At 54.0% G+C, this 25,457-nt stretch overlaps 1 protein-coding gene and 1 long non-coding RNA gene across 7 annotated transcripts; one reads left to right on the top strand and one right to left on the bottom strand.

The window, feature by feature from the left end:
* Positions 1–6,893: 6,893 nt before the first annotated feature.
* Positions 6,894–8,272, bottom strand: LOC128119265 (uncharacterized). The gene is made up of 2 exons (XR_008221497.1): positions 8,160–8,272; positions 6,894–7,213 (listed from the first exon to the last, which is right to left on the bottom strand). It is a non-coding gene; the product is annotated as an uncharacterized LOC128119265 (long non-coding RNA).
* Pgpep1 (pyroglutamyl-peptidase I) lies at positions 7,210–25,081 on the top strand. 6 transcript variants are annotated; one of them, XM_052752611.1, is made up of 5 exons: positions 7,210–7,701; positions 12,162–12,214; positions 17,969–18,085; positions 19,446–19,678; positions 20,007–25,081. In XM_052752611.1, the coding sequence occupies exons 1-5, from the start codon at positions 7,632–7,634 to the stop codon at positions 20,197–20,199; spliced, it is 666 nt and encodes a 221-aa protein (XP_052608571.1). In that variant the 5' UTR covers positions 7,210–7,631; the 3' UTR covers positions 20,200–25,081. The 6 variants fall into 6 exon arrangements, with proteins under 6 accessions (XP_052608571.1, XP_052608570.1, XP_052608576.1 ...); XM_052752610.1 differs by lacking the exon at positions 7,210–7,701 and adding an exon at positions 7,708–7,953; XM_052752616.1 differs by lacking the exon at positions 7,210–7,701 and adding an exon at positions 8,160–8,400.
* Positions 25,082–25,457: the final 376 nt, after the last annotated feature.

Raw genomic sequence — 25,457 nt, forward strand, 5'->3', positions numbered from 1 at the left:
TCTTAATTTTCCTTTTAGAATCAAATCAGAGATCTTTTCTACATAAGTCTCTAACTTCTACTTGATATATGTGGTATAAATATCCACTCCAATATAATATCTTCCCTCTGCATCAAAATCTCTGTGGGGGACTGTCTGGAGGGTAATGTAACTAGAATGCAGTTAAGTCCTGGATTCACAGGATCCACATGTGCCTCTCCTATTTTCTTTTCTACTAGAGCCAATTCCTTCTCAGCTTCAGCTGGTAATTCTCGTGGACTGTTTAAGTCCTTGTCCCCTTTTAGGGTATTGGTCAAATTTGCTAGTCCATCTTTAGGTATTCCAATGGTGTTCTGTAAGTTGGAAATGCTTCCTAACAATGTTTGAAAATCATTAAGAGTCCACAATCAATCTCTTCTGAGTTGTACCTTGTGGGGTCTAATTTTTTGTGATCTATCTTATATCCTAAGTAATCAAAAGAATTTACTCTTTGTATTTTTTCAGAAGCAATCTGTAGTCCCCAGCAAGGCAAAACTTTCTTTATGTCTTCAAACATGTTTTCTAAAGTACCTCACTTTGGATCAGCTGATAAGATATTATCCATGTAATGGTAGATTATAGATTGTGGAAATTTTGCACAAATTATTTCCAACAGTTTTTGCACAAAAACATTGGCACAGGGTAGGGCTATATATTTACCATTCCCTGTGGGAGTACCTTCCATTGATATCTATTAACTGGCTGAGAATTATTTTGAGTATGCACTGTGAAGGCAAATCTTTCCCTATCCTTTCCTTGAAGAGGTATAGTGAAGAAACAGCCTTTTGTTTTGTTTTGTTTTTCAAGACAGGGTTTCCCTGTGTAGTTTTGCGCCTTTCCTGGCACTCACTCTGTAGCCCAGGCTGGCTTCAAACTCACAGAAATCTGCCTGGCTCTGCCTCCCAAGTGCTGGGATTAAAGGCATGCGCCACCACCGCCCAGCTTAGAAACAGTCTTTTAAGTCAATCACTATAATAGGCCATTCTTTAGGTAACAGAGAGGGCAAGGGCATCCCATTCTGTAAGGAGCCCATAGGCTGAATTACTTTATTTATGACTCTCAGACCTATCAGCATTCTCCATTTACCAGATTTCTTTTAATAACAAATACAGCAGAATCTTAAGAGCTGGTAGATTCTTCAATGTGTTGGGCATTTAACTGATCCTGAACCAGCTGTTCTTGTAGTTTCTCTTGTGTCATAGGTCATTGTCCAACCCAGACAGGTTTATCAGCTGGCCATTTTAAAGGTAGGGACATTGGTACCTCTGAGAGTTCAACAGCAGTTGTGCTCTGTTTATGTACAGCATGAATGGTTGGTGGCTATTTTTACAGTATCTTATAATATTATTTCCAGATACATGAATTGGTCTATATTCCACTTCTGAGCTTAGAGGTATTCCATTGTTATAACAGATCACAATCCCAAAGATTCACTCTACATTAGCCATATATGGCTTCAGCCTTCCTCTCTGTCCTTCTGGCCCTGTGCATTCAAACCAACTCGAACTTTGTTTTACCTGAGATAGGGTTCCAATCCCTAGAAATTGGACATCTACTTCTTGAAGAGGCCAATTCGGATGCCTCTTTTTGTGCAATTATAATCACATCCGCACCTATGTCTACCAGTCCTTCTAGGACAATGTTATTAATTCGTACTCTAAGCTTTGGTCTTGGTTCATTTATGGAAGTCTGCCAAAATATTCATTTTATGGTGTTTTTTTGGAATTTTTTCATCATCTATCAAAGTTGTTCTATCATCCAGTGCAGTATCATTCTTTACATTAGGCACTGGGTTATTTAGTTGTTCTGGGGAGGAATTTCCTCTACAGTGATTGGAAATGTTTGGACCACATTTGATTTGGGGGCCTTCGAGAGGCCCTCTGAGGCATTTCCTGCTGGTAAAGGGTTGCCTCGTATGTCTCTTGTTGATCTGCATTCATTGGTCCAGTGTTGGCCTTTGCCACATCTTCTGCACAATCCAGAAGGTTGGGGTCTGCTGTTTGGGTAATTCTAGAAGAAGCATTGCTTCTAGGAGCACCCTGTGTACAACTTCTTCTTATATGACCTGGTTACCACAGTTAAAACATTTGGTACTTTGATGTCTCCTTCTACCTTTGGAAATCACCTCTCCTATCCAAGCCTCATCACCATAGTTAAGAGACTCAATATTGTTTGTGTATTGGATCCATTGTTCCAAAGGTGCTGACCTTACAACCTTTAAAGTTGTAAGTATTCGTCTGCATTCTGTATTAGCATTATCAAAAGCCAAAGACTGAGTTAATACTTGTCTTAATTCTTGGTCTGATATTGTACTGTTTATAGCCTTGGTCAGTCTTTGTAAAAAAAATCAGTAAACTGTTCTTTGTTTTGTTTTCAAGACAGGGTTTCTCTATGTAGCTTTGTGCCTTTCCTGGATCTTGCTCTCTATCCCAGGCTGGCCTCAAACTCACAGAGACCCGCCTGACTCTGCCTCCTGAGTGCTGGAATTAAAGGCGTGGGCCACCACCGCCTGGCAGTAAGTGGTTCTTTTGACCCTTGAAAAACCTTCATATAGAGCTCAGTTGGTTTTCCTGGCTCTGGAAATTTTCCCCAAGCATTTAAGGCTGGTGTATGGCATATGGATAAAGTATGCTCATCAAAGATAGATTGTACATTTATATCCATGAAGCAGCTCTCACAAAGAATTTGATCTTGGGAGGTCTTAAAACCTCTAATCTTACCTTGCTGCTCAAGGGCTTTAGCTTCTTCTCTCAGCCAGCTTTTCCACTGTAACTGCTGTCTGTATTCTAACACAGCTGAGATTAACTGATTCCAGTTCCAGTCATCTGGTAAAATTCTATTTCTAGAAGACCATGTATTTAACATCTGTTTTGCATATGTTGAGTGTATATCATATGTAACTACAGCCTCCTTAATGTGCTCTAAATCCCTCATACGACTGGGTTGCCAGATACATTCTATATATTCTTCAGGATGTGTATCATCTGCTGGCTTCTCATGGATGGGGACAGGATAAGCCATTTAATAAGAGCCACCTGGTGATGTCATTACTTGCATGGCTCTGCTGTTTTGTTTATTAGCTCCTTTACTATCCTTACTGAGAGACTCCTCCAGAGCTTGAAATCAAGTAACTACCTGCCTGTTGCAGTGTTTGAATCTCCTCTGCTGTAGAGGATTCTAGAGATTTCATGGAATCATACAACTTTTTATGTTCATTAGAAACACATGATTTCAAAGACTTTATCAATTAGCAATGATCTTTCCTCCTTAGAAATTATCGGAATGGCACTAAGATTGCTCTGAAGAGTTATTGTTTTATCCATTAAGTATTCATATTTATTATCAGTAGAATTAAATCTGGTTTTCTAGTTATTATTAATGGCCTGAAGTTCTTGTGGTAAATTAGCAGATTCCATAGAAAGTATCATTCTGTTTAAGTTCTTATTACTCCTTTGTAAAGCCGTATAGGTCCCATTAATGTCTCATTTTTTGCTGTTATTATTAAGCCAATTTTTCAATGAGATGAGATGAGTCACTATGCTAATTGCTATTATGGCAAACGTTGTATATGTACCTGGAAGGTTGTATATGTCCTGTAAAATTTCATTCATAGAACAAACAAAAAAGTTTTTAAATTCCTGAGTGGTGATATTGTCTGCCATTTTTTGAAAAATATTCAAAATTTGTAAAGAAAAATTTTATTAATTTGTTTATTTATTAATCAGTTTAAGGCATAAAATTATCAAGTAATTTTCCCTCTGATGGAATCCTTGAGAGCTGGCCCTACCAGTCCTAGGTGTTCCCCAAGTCCCAGTTCTCGTGATGGTTTTGGGGTGTAGCAGCGAGTTCGACCAGCAGGTGTCGCAGGTGTAGCGACAGAACAGGTCTGGTGTGAGCTGACTCAGCTCCCTGAATGGGCTGCTGCGAATCACTCACTCACCCAGGCAAAGCCTACCTGGGCAGAGCTGCCGGGATCACAACAACTGAGGCAGTACGCAGAACATCGGTGGCGGCAGAACATCGGTGGCGGCCGTGCACAGAATGGTGATGTGGCAGCAGGGGAGCCAGGCTGCCAGGAGGGTGTGCTCTCGAGGGTGGTGGCCCAGGTTGTCCCGGAATCGGCAGCAGCTACACCGAACGGTTTTAAAAGTAAAGAAACAGTCTGCTGGTAGTCTTTGACCAGGCGTGTGTGTGTGTGTGTGTGTGTGTGTGTGTGTGTGTGTGTGTGTGTGTCTGTGTGTCTGTGTGACCCGATCCAGCCGCTGCAAGCACAGAGCTAGAAAAGCTCCTATCGTGGACACCTTTCTCTCTGACGCGGTGTCTATCCACTGCAGAATATGTGTGCTTCTGGCAGTGGTTACAAGAACTGCTGCCACGTGAGCCACCAGGCCTGGGCAAGAGCTGCCTGGCTTATAGGCTCCCAGCATGGCCGCTGTATGCAGGCGGTCGCTTGAGCCCATGACCCCTCTCCCTTTCCTTTTAAGAGGGCAAGTACAGTGGCAAGAAGCACCGCCTCCTTCGGGCCCCATAGCTCAAGGTCCTGGGTGGAGCAAATGCCAGTTCATGGGGGAAGCAAAGAGGCAGGGAGAGAGGCTCAGAGGGCAAAAGAGGTTGCTGCGAGGGTCTGAAGACCTGAGTTCAATCCCAGGGCACATGTGAAAAGCTGGATCCAGAAGTACACATCTGTAATCCCAGCACTTGTGTGCTGAGATGGAAGGTGGAGAGAGCTGAACCTGCCAGGAGCTCACAAGTCGTCTAGAGACATACTGCTTTGATGCGGTGGGAGGGATGACCTGACCGTGGGTTATCCTGACCGTGCACCAGGCCCTGGGCGTGGTGATGCACACCTGTTATCTCAGATTCAGGAAGATAAGTTCAAGGGCATCCTTAGCTACATAATGAGTTTGAGGCTAGCCTGGGCTACATGATATCCTGTCTCAGTAAAAACAAAACCACAACAAAATAAGAAAACACATGAGCCTTAGCATGGAACCTTTTCCACCCCAGGCCAGTGTCCTTTGGCCCCTGCCCCAGGAATGTGCTGTCCTAGGCACAAATGACCTGGTTTTAGTACAGCGGGCAAAGGCTTAGGGTGGCTCAGGTGGCCTGCCCAGGAAGACAACACAGTGGCTGGCTTCAGGGGACTTTGACCAGGAGGACATGGGGCTCCCGTCCCTTCCCTAACGAGATGCAGGTGTCTGGAACTCCAGAAAACCTCACCTGATGCTTCTGTGTGGTCCCAGCTTCCAGAGTGTCCCAAGAAAGTGGCGTACAGGCAGCATGCCAGACCAGCAGAGGGGGCTCTGAGTCACCGAGCCCCCCCACACTGCCGTGGTAGTCTATCCTGAGAGCAACATCAGCGGGTGATGGGGACAGCATGTCACGTGGCCAGCACAGGCCACATTCTCTCATCCCCACACTCAGAGTCTGGATTTCCAAATCAGATTAACAGTTACAAATTTGTTTTTATTGTTGCTGCTGCTGCTCTGAGACAATGTCTCAGAGTCTGGGCTCTGAGCAGCAGCGGGCCTTTTTCTTCTCTTTGGCTTATTGCAGAGGAGGGCCTTGGCACAGGGCGAGATTCTGGGGAGGAGCTTCCTTCCCCACTGGAGACCGGGTGTGCCCAGCCCCGGCCCTGCAGGCTGACAGGCCTCCCTCCCTCCTCTCTTCCTCCCTCCCTCCTCCCCTCCTTCCGTTTCTCCTTTTGCTCATTCTCTGTGACCCACCGAGTTTAATTAGGGTCTTTACAGGAACATGGCAGCTGTCCCAGGGGTATGCCACTGGGGATAATGCCTCTCCCTCCAGCCGCTGCAACCTGCCTAGAGACCTCAGGGCCCCTGGGCCTCCTTGGGCCCTCTCTTTGTGCTCATCCTGGTAGGGTGATTTTGTGTGTGCACATGGAGGCAAGAGGTCATATAGGGCCTTCCTCTATTGATCCCCCATCAGTTTTTGAGGCAGAGGCTCTCTCTGAGCCTAGAGCACTCCCCTTGTCTGGGCTGACTGGCTAGTGAGCCCCATGGACCTTGGGTCTCCACCCCTAGTGCTGGTGTTAGAGCCGTGCACAGCCACACGTGGCTGCTTGTGTAGGTTCTGGGGATTCAAACTCAGGGCCTCACACTTGCGGGGGCACTGTTCCTGTTGAGGTGTCCCCCCATACCTGCCCCTTGGGGAGTTTCGCTCCACGGTTGGCTGGAGGCCCTCTGAGTACCCCAGGGTTATGACCCTGGCTTTGGGGTGGCCTATGGTTTCCCTCAACCTGGACTGGAGGTTAGATAAAAGCCAGCATTCCTTGGGAAGTTGTGAAGCTGGGTCCCCTCTACGAAAAGGAGTCATTTCCCTATGACTGGCAGTAGGGACATATGGCTACTCTGTCCAGCTCACCGGCTTCCTGCCCCAGCTGCTTATTCTGCTTACAACCCTGATATTTCTGCTTCTCTCTCTCTCTCTCTCTCTCTCTCTCTCTCTCTCTCTCTCTCTCTCTCTCTCTCTCTTTCTGCTGCTGCTGCTGCTGCTTCTCAGTTTTCTCTTTTCTCTATCTCCCGCTAGTCAGGACGCAGGGCAGCCCCAAGGGGCGGGATCAGAATATTAACATTTCTGTTTGGATTATTATAAAAAGAGGTGAGTTATGGGAGCAAGTGGAGGAACAAGGCGCTGAATTCTCGAGGCTGCTTCAAGCTGGCAGGGGGCAAAGTGGGGAAGCCGGGAGTCACGCATGGCGGGAGGCGGGAGTGAAGAAGCATTGTTTGCTGTCTTCATGGTTTTTACCCCTAACCTAGCCCTCCAGCCTGTCCTGGGAACAGAGAGCACAGGATGACGTAGTCTCCATAGCTGCTTCAAGCTGAGCTGGGGAGCAGGTCCAGGACCAAGGCAATGGGGTATTTATCATAGAGGAATTTATTGTAGAGGAAGAAAATAATTACATTTTGCTGGACTGGTCCACCATAAGCCTTCAGCAGGTCCGTGTCTCACAGACCGAAGTCAGCAGCCAATGCCTGGATATGTCAGTCAGCCAGATGGAAGTCCACTGAAACAGATGCAGGCTAGAGACGGAGTTAAAATTCATGAATCTATTTGGACCTTCAGGCCTGTAGCTTTGGTGATTGGAGACCAGGAGAGAAAAACGCCCTCCTCAGGAATAGGCACGTGAGAAAGACCCCTGAACTGCGGCATGTGGGGAGCAGCAGCAGACTCACACCTGTAGGTTAAAAATCCCGAGCTTGTGACCCAAATAGTAACAGAACTGTATTAATGTCAAGATCTGAAATCTTAAGCATCTGCTGCTACCCTGTCCGGTCTTAGGAACGTGCTGTCCCCACCTACCCGAGCAGCCGCTAAGGAAGGGGACCCGGCCGCAACTGAACCTCCACCCGCCCATGCTGCCCCTAGTAAAGGTGGCCGTGAGGTCATATGACCTGTCTGTTTTGACCTTAGCCAAAATGGTGGCTTGATGCCGTGGTTGCCCTTATTTAAGATGGCACTGCCTGATCTCGTGGTTGCCTGACCACGTGTTCATATTGTTTTTTGGGTTTTTTTTCTTTTTTTTGTCCCAAAATAAATTGAGCAGATAAGGAACAGTTAATTGAAGCGTTTAAAAGTCAGGCAGGAAGAGGTGAATGCGGCCATCTCCCAGGTCCCAGGAGCAGCGGCGGCGGCGGCAGGGGGGAGGCCGCCCGGGACGGAGAGGTGGGGCTCCCAGGGGTGGGCAGCAGCGGGTCAGAGGGCAGCGCCGAGGGGCTCGCCTGCGCGGTGGGGCAGAGACAGCCAGGTGGCCGGTGTTCGTGGGGTGCTGGGGGCAGGCCCGGGCCGAGCAGGAGGCCGGCAACGTGGTCAAGGCGGAGGGAGAGATGAAGAGAGAATTCCAGACAGGGCGAGTCAGGGGCAGCGACAGGCGGGGCGGCTTTCCTGGGGGCATGGGGCGGACAGGACCCGGGACAGGTGAGAACGCCGCTGCCTAGGGAGGTGGAGGAGCAGAGGGGGGGGGGGGAGGGGGAGGGAGGGGAGGGGGAGGGAGGGGAGGAGGGAGATGGGGAGGGAGAGAGAGGAGGGAGGAGGGAGGGGAGGAGGGAGAGGGGGAGGGAGAGGAGGAGGGAGAGAGAGAGGGAGAGGAGGAGGGAGGGGGAGGGAGGGAGGAGGGTGCTCACCTCCTGGAGGGAAGGCAGCAGGGTGAGGGGGCGAGTTTTCCCTCTAGAAGCGGCTTCTCCACTAGGACGCAGGGCGGCCCAGGAGGCCGGGCGTTAGGCTGGCAGGGGCCCCGTGGAGTGGTCACGGCACCCTCCCACAGACGCTCCGAGCAGGCCAGTGGAGCGGACGGAGGGGCCACACCGCAGCCACGGGCAGGATTTAAAAAAGAAACCAGCAAAACGGGGCTTCTGGGAGAGGAAGGTGGGCAGACAGCAGAGGGACCGACAGCCGGGGTGACTCTGCCGCAACAGGCTTGAGGGCCAGCCGGCCAACCCGGGTCTGCCAAGGGCGGCAGCCGCTGAGCCACTGAGATGACCCGTGGGCGGCGGCGGCCGTGTCAGCCGGGCAGAGGCGCACCCACCAGACCGCCCCCGTCTGTGTCGCTGACCCTGCGCCCCCTCGGCCCGGGGAAGCACAGCGCAGGCGCCCACGGCGAGGAGGAGGCGCTCCCTGATGGAGGGACCTGGAGAAGGCCCGCAGGGGACGTCTGCGGCGCGGCCGGTGTGCGGGCACAGGCCCGGGTGGCCGCCCCTGCGCCCCTGCGCCCTGCCTCGCCTCGGTGTCCTTGTTTGTCAACTGGCTCTGGGCTGTAGGTATGCAGGCGGCGCTTAATGGAGGATGACAAGTACATGACCAGCCCGCCCTAGTGTGAGCTTGTGCCGGGCTACAACCTAGGAGGTGAACGCACTCTTCCAACAGGAAGGGAAACTGAGGCCGGGACGGGCGGAGAGGGGCACACTCCCCGGGCCCCGTGAGCACTGGAGGCCGGCGCGGGGCACAGCTGGCCCAGGAGCAGGTGGGGGGAGTCCCGGATGATAACGGGCGTGGCCAGGCAAGGGGGCGGGGCGAGTGGGCAGGGCAGGGCGATGCTGGGGCGGGGCCTAGATGGGGCCAGGTAGCCCCGCCTAGCATCTCAGCGGGGGCGGGGCTGGGGGCGGGATGGGGCGGGGGGCGGGGCCTAGATAGGGGCCAGGTAGCCCCGCCCAGCATTTCAACGGGGGCGGGGCTGGGGCGGGGGGCGGGGCCTAGATGGGGGCCAGGTAGCCCCGCCTAGCATTTCAGCAGGGGCGGGATGGGGAGGGGCGGGGCGGGAGGCGGGACGGGGCGGGGCCTAGATGGGGCCAGGTAGCCCCGCCTAGCATCTCAGCGGGGCGGGGGGAGGGACGGGGCAGGGCGGGGTCTAGAGTTCAGAAGGGGGAAGTTCTGGAGGGCGTGGCCTGAGCCAGGAGGACAGTGGCCAAGGGGCTTTGGAAGGCTGAGGGCGGGGGTGCACTGTGGGGTGGGGGGGAAAGAGACATGAGGACACGTGACCTGAGCCTGGTGGGCTCCAGGATGGGCGTGGCTTGGTAGTCTGAGGCGTCTGGAGCCTTACGGGGTCTGAGAAAGGCGCGCTCGGGGGCGTGGCGGCGCTCGGGGGCGTGGCGGCGCTCGGGGGCGTGGCGGCGCTCGGGGGCGTGGCGGCGCTCGGGGGCGTGGCTCGGAGCGTCCCCTTGTCCCAGGCAGGCCTTGAGGGTGGGGCTTTGGAAGGCTCGGGGGCGGGGTTAAGTAGGGGTGCGGCTTCTAAGGGGCGTGGCCTGGAAAATGGCTTGGCCGGGGCGCTCGGTCCAGGACGTGGCGGTGCGCTCGGGGCTCGGCGGAACCGCGGGCCGGCGGCGCAGGGGCGCGCACAGCGCTCGGGGGCGGGGCCGGGGCGGGGCCGGGGCGGGGACGCGCAAGCCCAGCGCTCGGGGGCGGGGCCGGGGCCGGGCGGGGCTCGCTGGCCGGTCGGTGTCCGCTCCAGTCTCCGCCGCCGCGGTCCTAGGGAGCGCGTCCCGCCATGGAGCAGCCGCGGAAGGCGGTGGTGGTGACCGGTAGGTGAGGCCGGGCCGGGGGCGGCGGGGCAGGTGCTCGCGGTTGCCACAACTTTGCAGTTGTCGCCTCCCGCGACAGCACCGTTCGGCCCTGGTGACCTGCAGAGTCCGAGGTCCTGCGTCCCGGAGTTCGGGACGCGTGGGGACTGGGGTGCAGAGAGGTCCCCTCGCGCGCTGCATCCCCTCCCCGCACCTCCAGAGCTCCGGCTTGTCCCCACCCCGTGACTCCGGGGACAAAGGCGGGTTTACGGTCAGGAAAAGTCCGGGTGACACATGGTCCACTCAGAGCCCTGCACTGTTGGGGGGCCTGCAACCCGGGTTGGAGCAGGTGGAGGGCCTGCGTCAGCCTGACCCCAGAATGACCCAGGGACTCCTGAGCCCAGCTCCTACTGTCGCCAACACCCCCGGAAGCTAACTGTACTTATTTCCTGAGACTCGGCCTGGGGCCACTTGGTGGAGTCAACTCCGCCAGGCCCCGGAGGAGGGCACTCAGGTTAACCTCTGCCGGGAGAGGCCGCAGGGAGCGAGCTGGGGAAACTCCTACAGGTGGTCTGTAACTGAGGAAGGCTGTGGCTGGAAACTGCAGGGAGCGGCTCCCCTGCTGGGCAGGTGTGCGACGCTGTGCCCCATCCCTGGGAGCCTTGAGGGGGAGGGTATTCGCTGGTTTATTGAGAGTCTTTCTACGGCTCTGTCCCTCCGACCTGGAACTTACTCTGGGATCCAGGCCGGCTACACTCAGGGTGATTGTTTAGCTGAGCAGTGTGTACCACCATGACGAGGGGCCCCCAGGACGTGGCCTCTACCTGCTGTCCTGAGGTATGGTGGCCATTTCTGAACATTGGCAGCAGGTGGGCCCCTTATCACCTGAGTTACACTAACCCAGGTTCTTGGAAGGTGTGTGTGTGTGTGTGTGTGTGTGTGCGCGCGCGCGCGCCTGAGCGTGTGGTGGTCAGAGGTCAACCTTAAGTGTCACTCAGGCTCCGTCCACTTGGGTTTTTGAAAAGTGTCTCTCATTTGGGAGCAACTTACGAGATATTTCTCAACCTGTGGGTCATGACCCCTTTGGGGGGGTGTCAAACGACCCTTTCTGAGGGTTCGTCTAAGACCATTGGAAAACACAGATATTTACATTATGACCCCAAATAGTAGCAATATTATAGTTAATAAGTTGGAACAAAATAATTTTATGGTTGGGGGGTCACCACAGCATGAGGAGCGTTAGGAAGGTTGAGAACCGCTGCCCTAAAGCTTGCCAGTTAGGCTAGACTGGCCATTGAGCCCTGAGGATCTAGCTGCCTGTCTCTACTTTCCCAGCCCTGGGAGTACAAGTGTGTGTCACCACACTGCGCTTGTGAACTCAGGTCCTTGTGTAACAAACATTTTACTCACTGAGGTATTTTTCTGGTTCTATTTATTTTGAAACAGGGTCTCATGTCGCCTGGGCTGGCCTGAAACTCAGTTCTCTTGCCTCAGCCTCCAGACACTAGGTCCGAGGTGTGGGCCACAGCTCAGTTGTCTTGGTTTCCTTTTTGTTTTCTCAATGTGACTAGAACAGGGAAGACCAGCCTACCGAGGGTGGATTTGAACCCCAGCATGTTCTCTCTCTTGCTGTGTGCCCTCAGCAAGTCCGCTTCCTCTCTCTGCTTCAGTCCTGTCTTCAGAGGGAAAGAAACCAAATGGCACGGTGCCTCAGGAGCCTGTCTTGGTCAGAGATAGGGCCTGGAGACATACCCATCCCCGCCCACGCCCTGTGAGCTAATCCTCAGTGGGGACTCATGGCAGCCCACGGTCCCGGGGTCCCAGAGTTGGAAGACAGCAACTCAGTGATAAGATAACCATAGTTGACATCCTGGCTGGAGAAGGAAGTAGCGACCAGAGAGGCCTGCTTCCTGTGGGTCCTACCAGGTGGGAGTCCTAACAGGGACAAGGGAGCCAGGCTTGGCAGCCTGGGCCTGACATCCCAGCATGCGGCAGGTGGAGGTCAAAGGATGTCAGCCTGGAATCCATAGCTGGGCTGGACTGGGAAGGGTGGGGCGATAGACTAGTGTGGGTGGGGGAAGACTTCAGAACGCTGAGGTGGGAAGAGAGTAACGTCTCTTTTCCTATTTTCAGGGTTTGGCCCTTTTGGGGAGCACACTGTGAACGCCAGCTGGATCGCTGTCCAGGTAACTCTGAACTGGGGGAGAAGCCTAGCCCAGAGCCGAGTGTCTTTCCATGTGTTTAAATACAGTTTAAACATCTCGGATTCCAGCCAATCCAGCTTATGTTTGTTGAGCCTTTTTTCACTTTTTGTTGTTGTTTTGTTTTGTTTTTAGCCTAGTCGTAATTGTATAGCCCAGGCTAACTTCAAACTCATGATCCTCCTGCCTCAGCCTCTTGAATACTAGAACCATGCCTGGCTGAAAGCCTTTTCCATCGGCCTGGTGCTGTGGCACAGGCCTTTAATCCAGGCAAGCAGATCTCTATGAGTTCGAGGCCAACCTGGTCTACATAATGCGTTCTAGGACGGCCAGGGCTACATAGTGAGACCCTGGGTAAAAAAAACAAACAAAACTACCTTGAGAAAGGCCTGTGTGTCCCAGCCCATGCTGCCAAGGCTGGAGAGCAGATGGGCGTATTGGGTGAGGGCTTAGCCTCTTAAGAAGGAGGGCACTGACCCTCAGCTTCTGCCCTGGGAGCCTCAGGAGGGTGTCTCTTCCCAGAGCCCGATCCAAGGAGTGACTCCACTAACCTGTGTTTCCTTGCCAGATGGGACATTCAGACAGACAGGCTCGGGAACAATTGAGTGGGGAGAGACAGACGTTTGGTTCTTAGATAAATCAGCTGGCAGAGACGGCAGCCGGACCCGGATTAATTTTAGCCCATTAGCTGTGTGATTTAAGGGTTCCCTCTTCCCACCCAAGACTCCCGCGTCCCCCGCCACCAGCTTGTCGCCTCCCCACCTCCGAAGTCTCCGTCGCTCCCTTTGCTTCCCACCTGCGCTCTGCCAGCCGGACGGAAGACTCCAGGATCCCGGGGACCTTGCAGATGGGAGTGTGGCCGGGGCCCCTGCTTGCACACCCGCGCCCCAGAGCCCCAGACAAAAAGGTCCAGTGTGTCTCTGAAGACCTGTGTGTCTGGCTTTGTGTGAGTTGCAGACAGGAGGCTTCACGGGCTGAGTGGACACAAAGCCAGTGTCTGGATTCCTGGGCCCCAGACACCACCATCTGCATGTAAATAGGGAAGAAATCAATTCAACAATCTTTGGGAATTCCCTTAGAGCTTTGGGGCTCCGAGGGGAAACCTCCATTTTGTACAGAAACCCAAACTGTTTCTCATCTTATTCCTTTAAAAAATGTCATTTATTTATGCATTTGTCTATTGTTTGCATAGAAGGCACACACGGGGGGGGGGGTCAGAGGGCACTGTGTGTGTCCCCAGGATTGAACCTGGCTTACCAGGCTTGGCCCAAGCTCTGTTACCTGTTAAGCCAGACCTTACTATCTCCACTCCCCCCCACCTCTTTTTTTGTTTTTTAAAGTTTTGAGACAAGGTCTCACCCTAGCTAACTTCGAACTCATCCTCCTGCCTCAGCCTCCCCAGTGCTGGATGATAGATGTGTACCACTATGCCTGGCTCTTTTGACTGACTGATTCATCGATCAGTTTTCAGACAGAACCTCACTCTGCAGTCTTGGCTAGCCTCAAACCCAATGTGATTCTCCTGCCTCAGTTTCCCAAGTGTGGGGATCACAGAGGGCACCTCAGTCTCAGCTTTCTCTTCATTCCTCACCCCCAGGTCTCCTCGTGGAGACTCAGGTGGATGTCAAGGGCCAGGAAGCCTCTGGCTTGCTACTGCGAAGTCTGTCCCAGAGCAGGCCTCGGTGACAGCCTGAGATGATTACTGCCACCATGAGTCTAGACAGACCCTCCAAGGAATCATGCCAGCAAACAAAGGAGGCTCTGTGTAGGGTCAGGGGACTCGTCAGATGCAGCCTGCAGCCATGCCCAATTTTGTGACTTTTGAGTCTTTTCAGGTAGATGACTGGGGACAGTGCCACAGCTGCACCCTCCTGCCCGGTGCTTTCCGGGGTGCTGAGCACTGAGCCAGGATGCAGGGAGTGGGATTTGGGATTCACGCCCCAGGAGGGTGTCAGGGGCAAAAGGCGGTCAGGTGAAGAGTGACATGTCTGTGACTAGTCTCCACAGAAAGTGTGTCAGTGCCGAAGGGGCTGCGTCTCCCGGTGGACGCCCACGGCCTTCACGGGGACATTAAACACCCACTTGTACCCACAAATTTTCTGGGTGAAGCCCTCTGCTACAAACGGCTCATCCTGGCCACATAGGAGTCCCTGCCACCCGAGGGGCTGGGAAGGACCTGAGGACAAGTGCATAGCCAGACACCAGCTATTGATGTGTGTGTGTGTGTGTGTGTGCGCGCGTGTGTGTGCGCGCACGCGCGCATGTGTGTGTGCATGCATGTGTGTGTGCGTGCGTGCGTGCGCGCGCGTGTGTGTGTGTGTGTGTGTGTGTGTGTGTGTGTATGTGTGTTTTCTTTAGTCTGTTTTTTGAGACAGGGTTTCTCTATGTAGCTCTGGCTGTCCTGGAATTCACTATATAGACTAGGCTGGCCTTGAACTCACAGAGATTCCTCCTGCCTCTGCCTCCTGAGTGCTGGGATAAAGGTGTGCGCCACCATACCCAGCATTTTGTTTGGTTTTTGAGACAGGGTCTCAAGTAACCCAGGCTAGCCTCAAACTCAATATTAGCCAAGGCTGACCTTGAACTCCTGACTTCTTGGCCTCAGCATTGCAAGGGCTGAGGGGACGAGCTGACAGGCAGGCACCATCATAAAGGCACAGCCCTGTACTCGTCTGTCCATTCCTTGTGCTCTGGCTTCCTGTCCCACGTTAGTGAGGCTGCCGTTGGGAACAGTGTGGAACCTGTGGGGACAGCGTGAGGAGCCTCCAGAGGCCGGGGTAGCCTTTCCTAGCTGTGTTGACAGACCCCTGAGGTCACAGTGCCATCTGGATCTGTCCCCGGGAAGCTCTTCAAAGATAAAGCAGGTTATGGTGAAGATGGCCCGGGCGTGGTGGCACAGAGGTGCCACCCAGTACTAGGCAGGCAGAGCAGGGGGTCGGGAGTCCCAGGGTGGCATGTGACATAGTGGCATCCTGTATAGAGACAAAAACAGCTATTTCCTAACTTAAATTTAACCTTTTTTTTTTTTTTTTTGAGACAGTGTCATTCTGTAGCCCAGGCTGCCCCGCCCCCCGCCCCCATTCCCCCATCTCAGTCTCCAGGGCAGGCGTGATGGGTGTGTGCCGGAACCGGAACAGCAGGCTTCAGGACCTGAAGTGGTCCCCAGTGCTGGTGTGGTTCGGTGCACGTGCCCTTGGGTGGGGTCCTGTCCTGAGTGACTTCTTGAAGCAGAAGGGTTGTGATGTTCGTGAGTGGTGTGGGCTTTTTCTCTTGGTGCCTGAGCCCTGGTTTCTTTCTTCTTTAAAAAAAAAAAAAAATTTAACTTTACTTTATGTGCATTGGTGTGAGGGTGTCGGATGCCCTGGAACTGGAGTTACAGATACTTGTGAGCTGCCATGTGGGTGCTGGGAATTGAACCTGGGTCCTCTGGAAGGGCAGCCAGAAATGGCTCTTAACCTCTGAGCCATTTCTCCAGCCCAGCTTCTGCCTTCTCTAAAATACAGGTTTACACCCTGATTCAGATAAAGCGTGAGTGACTGAGCATTCATCGCTGGGGCTCTGGGGTGAGCACGGAAAGGTCTGGGGAGTCGTTTGTGTGTTTTGTTGCTTTTTGGAGACAGTCTCACTGTGTAGCCCTGGCTGTCCTAGAACTCATAGAGATTCTCCTGCCTTTGCCTCCTGAGTGCTGGGATTAAATGTGTGTGCACCACATCTGCCTTTTTTTCTTTTTTCTTTTTTTTTTGAAACAGGGTCTCATGTAGCTCAGACTGGCCTCCAATTCACTCACTCTGTAGCCCAGGCTGACCTTGAAGTCCTGATCCTCCTGCCTCTACCTCCCTAGTGCGGGGTGGGGGCGCGGTGACAGGCACGTGACACCAGGCCTGTCCTTTCATTTTGATTTTTTAAATTAGGTTTATTTTAATTATGCATGTGCGCGCATGCCCATTACGTGCTGTGTGTACATGAGTTCAAGGGCTCCAGATGCCTGAGGCCTGGGATCCCTTGCAGAGGTGAGCCACCTGATGTGGGTACAAGGTGCTGGCTGGCCTCAGCTCCCCTGGAAGAGCAGTGAGCAAGGCCTCTTACCCTCTAAGCCCTCTCCTACCCTTGGTTAATTTTTGAGATGAGATCTCACCGTAGCCTAGATATTTCTGGAACTCACTGCAATCCTCTTGCCTTAGCCTCTGAGTGCCGTGACAGACACACCACTTGCTCCGCTGGGGGTGGTTTATTTTGCTTTTCTATTTTGTTAACCGGTGAAGTTCAAAAGTCCATCAAATACAGTTGCTGTGGCGACAGCTTGCCCTCTGCCCCTCCCCTGACGTGCACCCAGCAGGTGGCGCACATCCCCTGCTCTGTCTATTGGGTTTGTAATTCTTTCATGCTTTTTGTTTGAGTTTAGGGTATTTGCAGAGTCAGGGTCTCCTTGAACTCCTAATCCCCTGCCTCCACCCTCGGAGTGTTTGGGATGACAGGTGTGCACCGTCACACCTGTGCGGGGGTTGGGATCCTGGTCTTCACCGCATGCTAGCTGAGCACTCTACTAACTGAGTTACAAGCACTGTGCCCACTGAGCTGCCAGTACTCCTAACCGCTGAGCTGCCAGTACTCCTAACCGCTGAGCTGCCAGTACTCCTAACAGCTGAGCCGCAGCCCCAAACCTTTTTTCTTTAGTTTCTTGTTGTGTGAGACAGAGTCTCATGATGTAGCCCTGGCTGGCCTGGAATTCATTATGTAGAGAAGGAGGCTGGCCTTAATCTAGCAGCAATCCTCCTGCCTCAGCCTCTCAAGTGTTAAAACAGACCTCAGTAATATGACAGTAACATCTGGCTTAACCTCCTTTTTTATAAAGCCCCCTGGCCCCAGTATTTCATTACAACTGCAGAAATAGAGTAATCCTGTTCTGCCCAGATTAGGACCCCCAAAGAGACCACTGGAGACCAAAGATGTCCAGACTGCAGTAGCAAGGTTTATTTCTTAATACAAGCTAGCAGGGAGCCCTCATCCGCAGCGCCTGGCTAATCGAGGCACGGAGGAGAGTTCCTCTTCCTTGGGGAGGTTAACTTTTGAAGACAAAAACCACAAAATTCTTCAGAGAGGAGGGGGTTAGTATGGGTCCACTCTTGATTGGTCCAGTTTTCCTGAGCTTGGATTTTATTTTATTTTTTGCTCAGAAGTTTTACAGCCCATCTCTAAAATCTGGTCATGTTATCTCGGGGGAGGGGGGCATCTCGTGGTTAGTTACCACCAGACAGTCTGATTTTGTACTTTTAAAACTTCTGACTTTACCCTGTCTGGGAATGGGGAACTGACTCGGTTCTGGCTATTTTAAGATGTCCCTTTCCTCAGCTCTCCGGGCCTTAGGGGGAACTGGGGTGGGGGTCTCTCATTCTGGATCTTTCTCCAGCTCTGCGTGTCTTCCCTGATCTTTCCTGAATTCCCTGGGCTCCAGCAGCCTGGCATTTCCCGGGCGGCCAGCCCTGCAGTGGTCACGGTCACGAGGGAGATACTGCTGGACCGGGGTGTTCAGTGGGTTGGGTGTAATTAATGCCTTTTTTGAGGGGGGTCAGGGTCTCACGGAGCCCAGGCTGCCTTCAGTTTTTCTGTGTAGCTGAGGATGACCTTGAATTCCTGGTCCTGCCTCCATCCCCCAAGTGCTGGGGTGGCAGGTATGCACCTGAAGCCAGGACGTGCCGCCCTTGCGGCCTCCCCACCCTCACACCATGTCTTCTCTCCCAGGAACTGGAGAAGCTGGGCCTTGGGGACAGCGTGGACCTGCATGTGTATGAAATCCCTGTGGAATACCAGACCGTGCAAAGGCTCATCCCTGCGCTGTGGGAGAAACACAGCCCCCAGGTGAGCAGTTCACGGGGCACCCTAGGAGATCCATGCTCCCCAGTCCTTGCTCAGTCCTGTGAGAAGGCATCAGGCACCAAGCAGCTCATAAATGCCGGGCTGCAGCTGGGGCGAGCTCACAGTTCCAGAGGGTTAGTCCACAATCATCACGGGGCAGAACCCACCCCCAGTGACACTCTTCCTCCATCAAGGCCACACCTTCTAATCTGTCCCAAACAATTCCATGCCCTGGTGACTAAGCATTCAAATCTATGAGCCGGCTGGAGAGATGGCTCAGCGGTTAAGAGCATTGACTGTGCCTCCAGGGGTCCTGAGTTCAATTCCCAGCAACCCCATGGTGCATGGTGGCTCACAACCATCTATAATGGGATCTGATGCCCTCTTCTGGCCTGTAGGTGTACATGCAGACAGAGCACTCATACATTAAAAAAAAAAAAATACATAAACAAATCTATGAGCCTGTGGGGCCATTCTTACTCAGACCACACCAGCTCCGCACAAGGCCACTGCCGCACCTCACCCTTGAACTTTCATGGATTCTTATGGAAGGGAGAGAGATGGCAGTGACTGGGAACTGCATAGACCCTCTCTGCCCTCCGTGTGCCAGCCAGGAAGGGTTTGAGCAAGTCACAGTTAAAGTATGAGTGTGTGAGACCCTGATGTCCACACAGCACCACCAAATAAAGTATTAATATAGAAATGATGACTTTCAAAACACACCTCAAGCCGGGCACAGGGATGGCAGACACCTGTCACCTTGGCAGTCAGGAATTCAGGGAGAGCCTAGACTGCATAATAGACTGAGGCCAGCTTGGGCTATATAAGGCCCTATCTCAAAAGCAAAACAAAAACCTGCCTTGGGCTCCCCATACACACACATAGGATTCTCTGTGTAGCCCTGGCTGTCCTAGAACTCACTCTGTAGCCCTGGCTGTCCTGGAACTCACTCTGTAGACCAGGCTGGCCTGGAACTCACTCTGTAGCCCAGGCTGGCCTCGAACTCAGAGATCCCCCTGCCTCTGCCTCCTGAGTCTGTCACCGTGCCCTGCTGCCCTGGGCTTTTTAAACAGCCACATAATATGCCAGGCTGTGGTGGCGCACGCCTTTAATCCCAGCACTCAGGAGGCAGAGGCAGGCAGATCTCTGTGAGTTCAAGGCTAACCTGGTCTACGAAGCAAGTTCCAGGACAGCCAGGGCTACACAGATAAACCCTGACACGGAAGAAAACAAAAAAAAAAACACTAAAAACCCCAAACAAACTATATAATAATCATTTTGTAGCAACAACAAAAAGACTTACATGCTTTTGTGCCTGTGGGTGGGTGTCTGCTCCTGCTAAGCCCCGCCCCTCTGTCCCCAGCTTGTGGTGCATGTTGGGGTGTCGGGCATGGCCACCACGGTGACGCTGGAGAAATGTGGACACAACAAGGGGTACAAGGGACTGGACAACTGCCGCTTCTGCCCCGGCTCCCAGTGCTGCGTGGAGGACGGCCCCGAGAGCATTGACTCCATCATCGACATGGATGCTGTGTGCAAAAGGGTGACCACGTTGGGTCTGGACGTGTCTGTCACTATCTCCCAGGATGCTGGCAGGTGGGGTCCCGGGCACCCGAGGGGCCGGTGGCGGGTGGGGTTCTGGGGCCGAGCAGCAGGTGTCGTCCTGTCACCTCCACCTGACCCGAAACCGTCTCCATAGACCAGGCCGGCCTAAACTCAGAGATCCACCTGCTTCCGCCTCCTGAGTGCTGGGATTAAAGGCGGGCTCCATCATGCCCAGCAAAATTAAAGTTTTAGAAAATGGAGAAAAGCCTGCCAGAGTCCCCAGAATTCCCCTAGGTCCTCCACCACCTCCCAACTGTCCCCCAGCACAGGCTTGCCTGGAACCGACTCTGACTCCAGTGTCTCCTCCTCCCCGACCCAGGTACCTCTGTGATTTCACTTACTACACCTCGCTCTACCGGGGGCGCGGTCGGTCAGCTTTCGTCCACGTGCCCCCACTGGGCAAGCCTTACAATGCCGACCAGCTGGGCCGGGCGCTCCGGGCCATCATCGAGGAGATGCTGGGTGTCCTGGAGCAGGTGGAGGGCGACATCAGCTGTTGCCACCAACACTGACCGCCGTCCACACCCAGGTGCTGTGAGAGGAGACACAGCGGGCCATGGGAGGGCCTGACTCACATCTGCTCCTCCTCTTGGCGGACCACAGGCGGGTGGACGCAGAGAGCTCCATCTGGATATCGTCCTGTGTCTGGGGACACAGCTGCTGTGCCCGGAGGCCGGGGCTGGGGCGACATGGCCACAGGCTGGGGGCCGCACACTCGCCATGCCACTGCCTTGACCCTAGCACACCCTGCTTTTGCAGGGCTGTGGATGGAGTCAGGGCCTTCTCTCTGGCCAGGGTCTCGCAAAGTGTCATAGAAGAGTCCGCTCTAATCTGTCCCTGTACCCTGGACAGTCCCCGGCAAAGCCACCTGGAACTTGGCTGCCTTTTCTGTCCCCCACCCGTCCAGTGGTAGATTAGGGAACGGAGCAATTTATATTCCCAGTGTTAAAACTCCAGGCTTAGCCCACAAGTGTCTTCTCTTTCTCCTGGAGGGGGAGGCCTCTTTTGCCTCCTGCCCTGAAAATGCCATCACACTTTGGGTCCCTTAGTGGGTCCCCTTTGCTCAGAAGAGCAGGCTGCTGTTGCCACCGAGGGCCTGGCCCTTCCCTGGGCGGCACTGGCCCGGCCATGACCTTCCTTTCCTTGTTTTCTTTCTGAGTTTTCAGAGCGCGTTTGTTGTCTTTTTTTTTTTTTGAGTCAGGGTCTCAGGTAGCCCAGGCTGGCCATTTGAACTTACTATGTAATCTAGGCTGGTCTCATTTGAACTCCTGATCCTCCTGCCTCAGCTTCCTAAGTGCCGGGAGGACAAGTGTTTGTCACCACAGAGGGCCCGCCGGGGACCGGAACCTGACAGTAGCGGAACCATCACCCAGCATCTGTGGGTTTTCTCTACTCGAGACAGATGGCCTCTAGTGTCCTCTTCAGGACCTGGGACCAGAGGCTGCGTCGTTGCCCAGGCCTGTCCCTGCATTTGTACCAGCCACAGGGACATCGGGTGAACTGTTTGGAAGTGTGCTTGGGACGCAAGCCAGGCCTTGTCCAGGACTTTGAACTTCCAGGCCTGGAGGAGGGGCTGGATGTGACATGTGGCCTGGACCCCATCCAAGACAAAGCTCAGTTCCTGCCGCCAAAAGCCACGCACATTTTGGATGCCACCCTCTGTTTTGTGGAGGAATAGAGTGGGACCTCACTGTCCCCAAGTGTGAAATCTGGATTCTCGGATGACTTTTCACCCCTGGACCTTTTCATTGTTGTTTGAGATGGGGTCTCATGTAGCCCAGGCTGGCCCCCCAGTCACGATGTAGCTGAGGCTGACCCTCCTGCCTCAGCCTGCCCAGTGCTGGGCCACATCTGTGGGTGTGGCTGCCAGGTTTAAATTATCAGGGCTCTGTCCCCCGCCTGTGCTAGCGCTCTCCTCCAGGGCGAGCACAAGTCATGGCTGCATGTGGGGACTCAGGAGCAAGGGATCCCTCAAGACACTTTGGGACATCGTCGTGTAGACCAGGCTGGCCTTGCCCTTCTGATCCTCCTGCCTCAGCTTCCCCCAGAGATGACAGGGGCACCACTGCCCCTGTTTTCTGATCCCGGTGACTTTGTTTGGGTTTTGTATTTTGAGGCAGGGTTTCTCTACCTGAACTCTGTAGCTCAGGCTGGCCATCCAACTCGTGGCAATCCTCCTGCCTCAGATGTACCCAGCTCCTGGCAAGTCTTCAGGTGGGCTCCAGGCTGCACTCCACTCTCAAATTCCTCAAAGTTTCGGGCAGGACCCTGGAGGAGGGGAGGGGCAGGAGGGGTGGGGAAGATGTGGCCCTGCACCCCAAATCCATGTCTCCATCCTTCATCTCACCTGTGCCAAGAGCACCAGGCACTTCAGCTCAGAGACAGGACCGCCCCCAGTCACCCCGCGGGTGTGCGTGTCCTTTTCTAGTCCCCACTGTTGAGCTGAGGGGTGCCCTGGGACATGGGGCTGGGCTCATACTTATTTAGGCATCCGTTAAGCAGCCCCTGCCCTGACCAGAAAACTTGATTTTTTTTCTCCTTGTTTCTTGGAGGTGGGGCTCAGGGAGTCTGTGGTTGCCTGGTGTAGGTCTAGCCTGGCCGCATTTGACTCTTGAGGAGCAGGTCACCCCCAACCCTGCTGTTCCTCGCTCCCGTTCTCACCTTAGGAGAAGAGGGCAGGATGAACGGGATTGCTGGGAGCAGGACAATCCCATAGATGGCCGGAGGCCGGAGGTGGGCAGGGCCTGCATCCTACAGATGCCATGGCAAAGAAAGCCAGGCTGGGCCCAGTGGTGGAGGAAGAGAGGTAATGTTGTGATAGAGTTGAAGCCAGGGGCACGAGCAGGGGCAGTGGTGGCGGTGTCTGGGCTCGCAGCCTGCACGAGAAAGTCTGATTTATGCTGTCAGCTTGGACATTGGTAATGTAGTTTCTGGATCAGTATGCTGTGCCCAGGGCCTGCTCCAGTGTCCCCAAGCCCACATGGAGAGGCAGGCCGCAGGGAGCTGAGGCTGGCCCACCATAATAGGACCCAGATCTTTTGGATTTTTTTTTTTTTTTTAAAGACAGGGTCTTCCGTAGCCCAGGCTGGCTTCACACTCACTACATGGCTGAGGAAGACCTTGAACTTCCCCTGGCTCCATGTCCCAAGGATGACAGGTATAAGTCACCACGACTCATTTGGAGGCAGATTTTTTTTTTTTCTGGTTTTTCGAGACAAGGTTTCTCTGTGTAGCCCTGGCTGTCTTGGAACTCACTCTGTAGACCAGGCTGGCCTCGAACTCACAGAGATCTGCCTGGCTGGAGGCAGATCTTTGAAGTTATATTGATAGTGTCAGCTAAAGCTGGGAATCTCATGGTCTACTCTGCTCAGGGCTGGCATGGAAGCCTCCAGAAAACAGTGGGCCCCTGGGCCGAGGGAAGCTGGAAAGCAGACTCAGGGACTCAGGTTGCTTTTGTGCGCAGCTTGGGCTGGGAGCCAGGCCAGCTGCTCTGTACACAGGCTGCTTGTGCCTTCGGCCCGCGGGTGACCTCGCAGTGGGCAAGGGCAGTGCCTCCGCCCCGCCCTGCCCCTCCTCCGCCCTGCCCCTTCCCCCCACCCACTGTCTAGACAGCTCACCTTTGACCTCCCTACCTCTTGGAGAGTCTGAGCCCAGAAGTCCCCTCTGGGTATGAAAAGACAAAGGCTGATTCTTCAGTCTCAGCCAAAGAGAGCAGTCCCCGTGGGGTCCCTGTGGGGTGCTGACGGCTTCCCTCCGCATCCACAGGCTGGGGAGCAGGAAGAGGGGGCGTTATGTCAGGTGAAATGACCCCACAGTGTCGGCTGGGGGTGGGTAGGTGTCTCGTGTTTTTATGCATTAGTGGGGCGTGAACCAAACTCAGTGTTCGGGTTTGAAAAACCAAATCCCGAGTGGCAGCTGCACACACCTGTCTGTCGGTGGCGGCTGCTCACACCTGTCTGTCGAGGCAGCCGCTCCTGATTTCAGGAGTAATGGGGACAAGCTCAGTGTCGGGATCTCCAGGCTGTAAGGGTCTCATCATCCAGGCCCTGGAGGTGGAGGCAGGAGAACCGGGGTTCAAGGCCAGCTCCTCCTACATAGTCAGAGGCCCAACTGGGCTACATGAGATTCTGTCTTAACAAACCATCAAGTAGAGAGTAAGAGGGGCAGGCAGGATGGCTCAGTGGGTAAAGTCAGTTCCCACCAAACCTAAAAGCTTTGATTTGATCCCCGAGCACCACAAGGTGGAAGAGAAATGCCTCCCCAAAGCTGTCCTCTGCTCCACACATGCCACGGCACACGTGCGCACTCAGAGACCCACAAAATAAAATGTGGGGGGTTTGGTTGCTTTTAAAGAGTAAGAACCGGAACCTGGCACCTCTCTATTGCAACTCCAGCACTCAAGGCTGAGGCAGGAGGATGGCCTTGAGTTTGAGTCTAGCCTGGAATACAGAAACCCCTGTCTGAAAAACGAACAAAAAGCAAAAGAGAAGCCAGGCGGTGGTGGCGCACGCCTTTAATCCCAGCACCCGGGAGGCAGAGCCAGGCGGATCTCTGTGAGTTCAAGGCCAGCCTGGGCTACCAAGTGAGTTCCAGGAAAGGCGCAAAGCTACACAGAGAAACCCTGTCTCGAAAAACCAAAAAAAAAAAAAAAAAAAAAGCAAAAGAGAGGATTATGGGACCGGAAAGATGGCTCGGCCTTTGGCACTGGCTGCTCTTGCAGAGGACCTGTGTTCAGTCCCCTGCAGCCGTACCAGGTGGGCTCACAAGGGCCATGACTCCTGCTCCAGGGGATGTAGCGCCTCCTCCTGGCTCCCCGGACACGGAACTCTCACAGACACAGAATTAAAATAAACTTGAAAAATAACGGGAGGCGGGAGACCCTGCACGGCCTCCTGAACGCTGCTCCCTCCACTGCGCTGCCGGGGGAGGCGCCCAGCTGGGCGTGGAGCGTACCGGGGCCCTGCACTGGGGCCTGGCTCACTGTGGCCAGGTTCCCCGTCACACTGGGGCTCAGGGCTTCACATCCCAGTCTTGTTTGGGGGACTCTCACACAGCGTTTTTCTTTTAAGAGGTTTAACTAATGTTGGGTGGTGTGAGGCTCCTCATGCCCAAGGCTTGGGGTGGCCCAGCCCAGGGAGGCCACAGCCACACCTTGTGAAAGTGCTTCCCTTTGGCCTGCCTGGGGGCCTCGGTAGCTGTCCTGTTTTCTTATCCCATGGAGGGGGCTGTCCTGCCCTCCCGAGCCTCCTCCAGCCCAGTGTGCCTTCTCTTTGACCCCAGGGCTCCTGCTGAGTCCCCAACCTGGTGTCTGGGAGCCCAGAATGACCTGCCAGGCTGCGCGCTGGGAGACCTCACACTTTTTACCCAGAAACCAATAAAGCTGTTGAAACATGTTGTTGTGTGTCTGATGTCACCTCCTGGGACTTACACCTGCCTCCAACAGCTGGGGTCTTGCTACGGCCCACTTGGGCTGGCCTTCAGCTTGTGGACTGAAACCATCCTCTGGCCTCAGCCTTTCTGGGTCGGGGCCAAAGGTATGAACCAACCTGTGTAACTTCTTTTAGGAGTAGACTGAGATGGACCCCCAGCCTCACCTGGGAGCCCATCCTTATTCTAAGGGTCTGGAGGATCCCAAGGTGGAATCCAGGCCTCAGCTTCCCTGTCTCTCAGCGGCCTCCTGTGGCCTCCACTCACTGCCGGCAGCTACGTGCTTGGTTGCTTGGTCAACAATTTCTCTGGTCAGACAAGAACCCAGCTTGACAAGAAGGAA

Source organism: Peromyscus californicus, unplaced genomic scaffold (assembly GCF_007827085.1).
Source record: "Peromyscus californicus insignis strain IS unplaced genomic scaffold, ASM782708v3 Scaffold_23__1_contigs__length_62951481, whole genome shotgun sequence".
Taxonomy (NCBI): domain Eukaryota; kingdom Metazoa; phylum Chordata; class Mammalia; order Rodentia; family Cricetidae; genus Peromyscus; species Peromyscus californicus.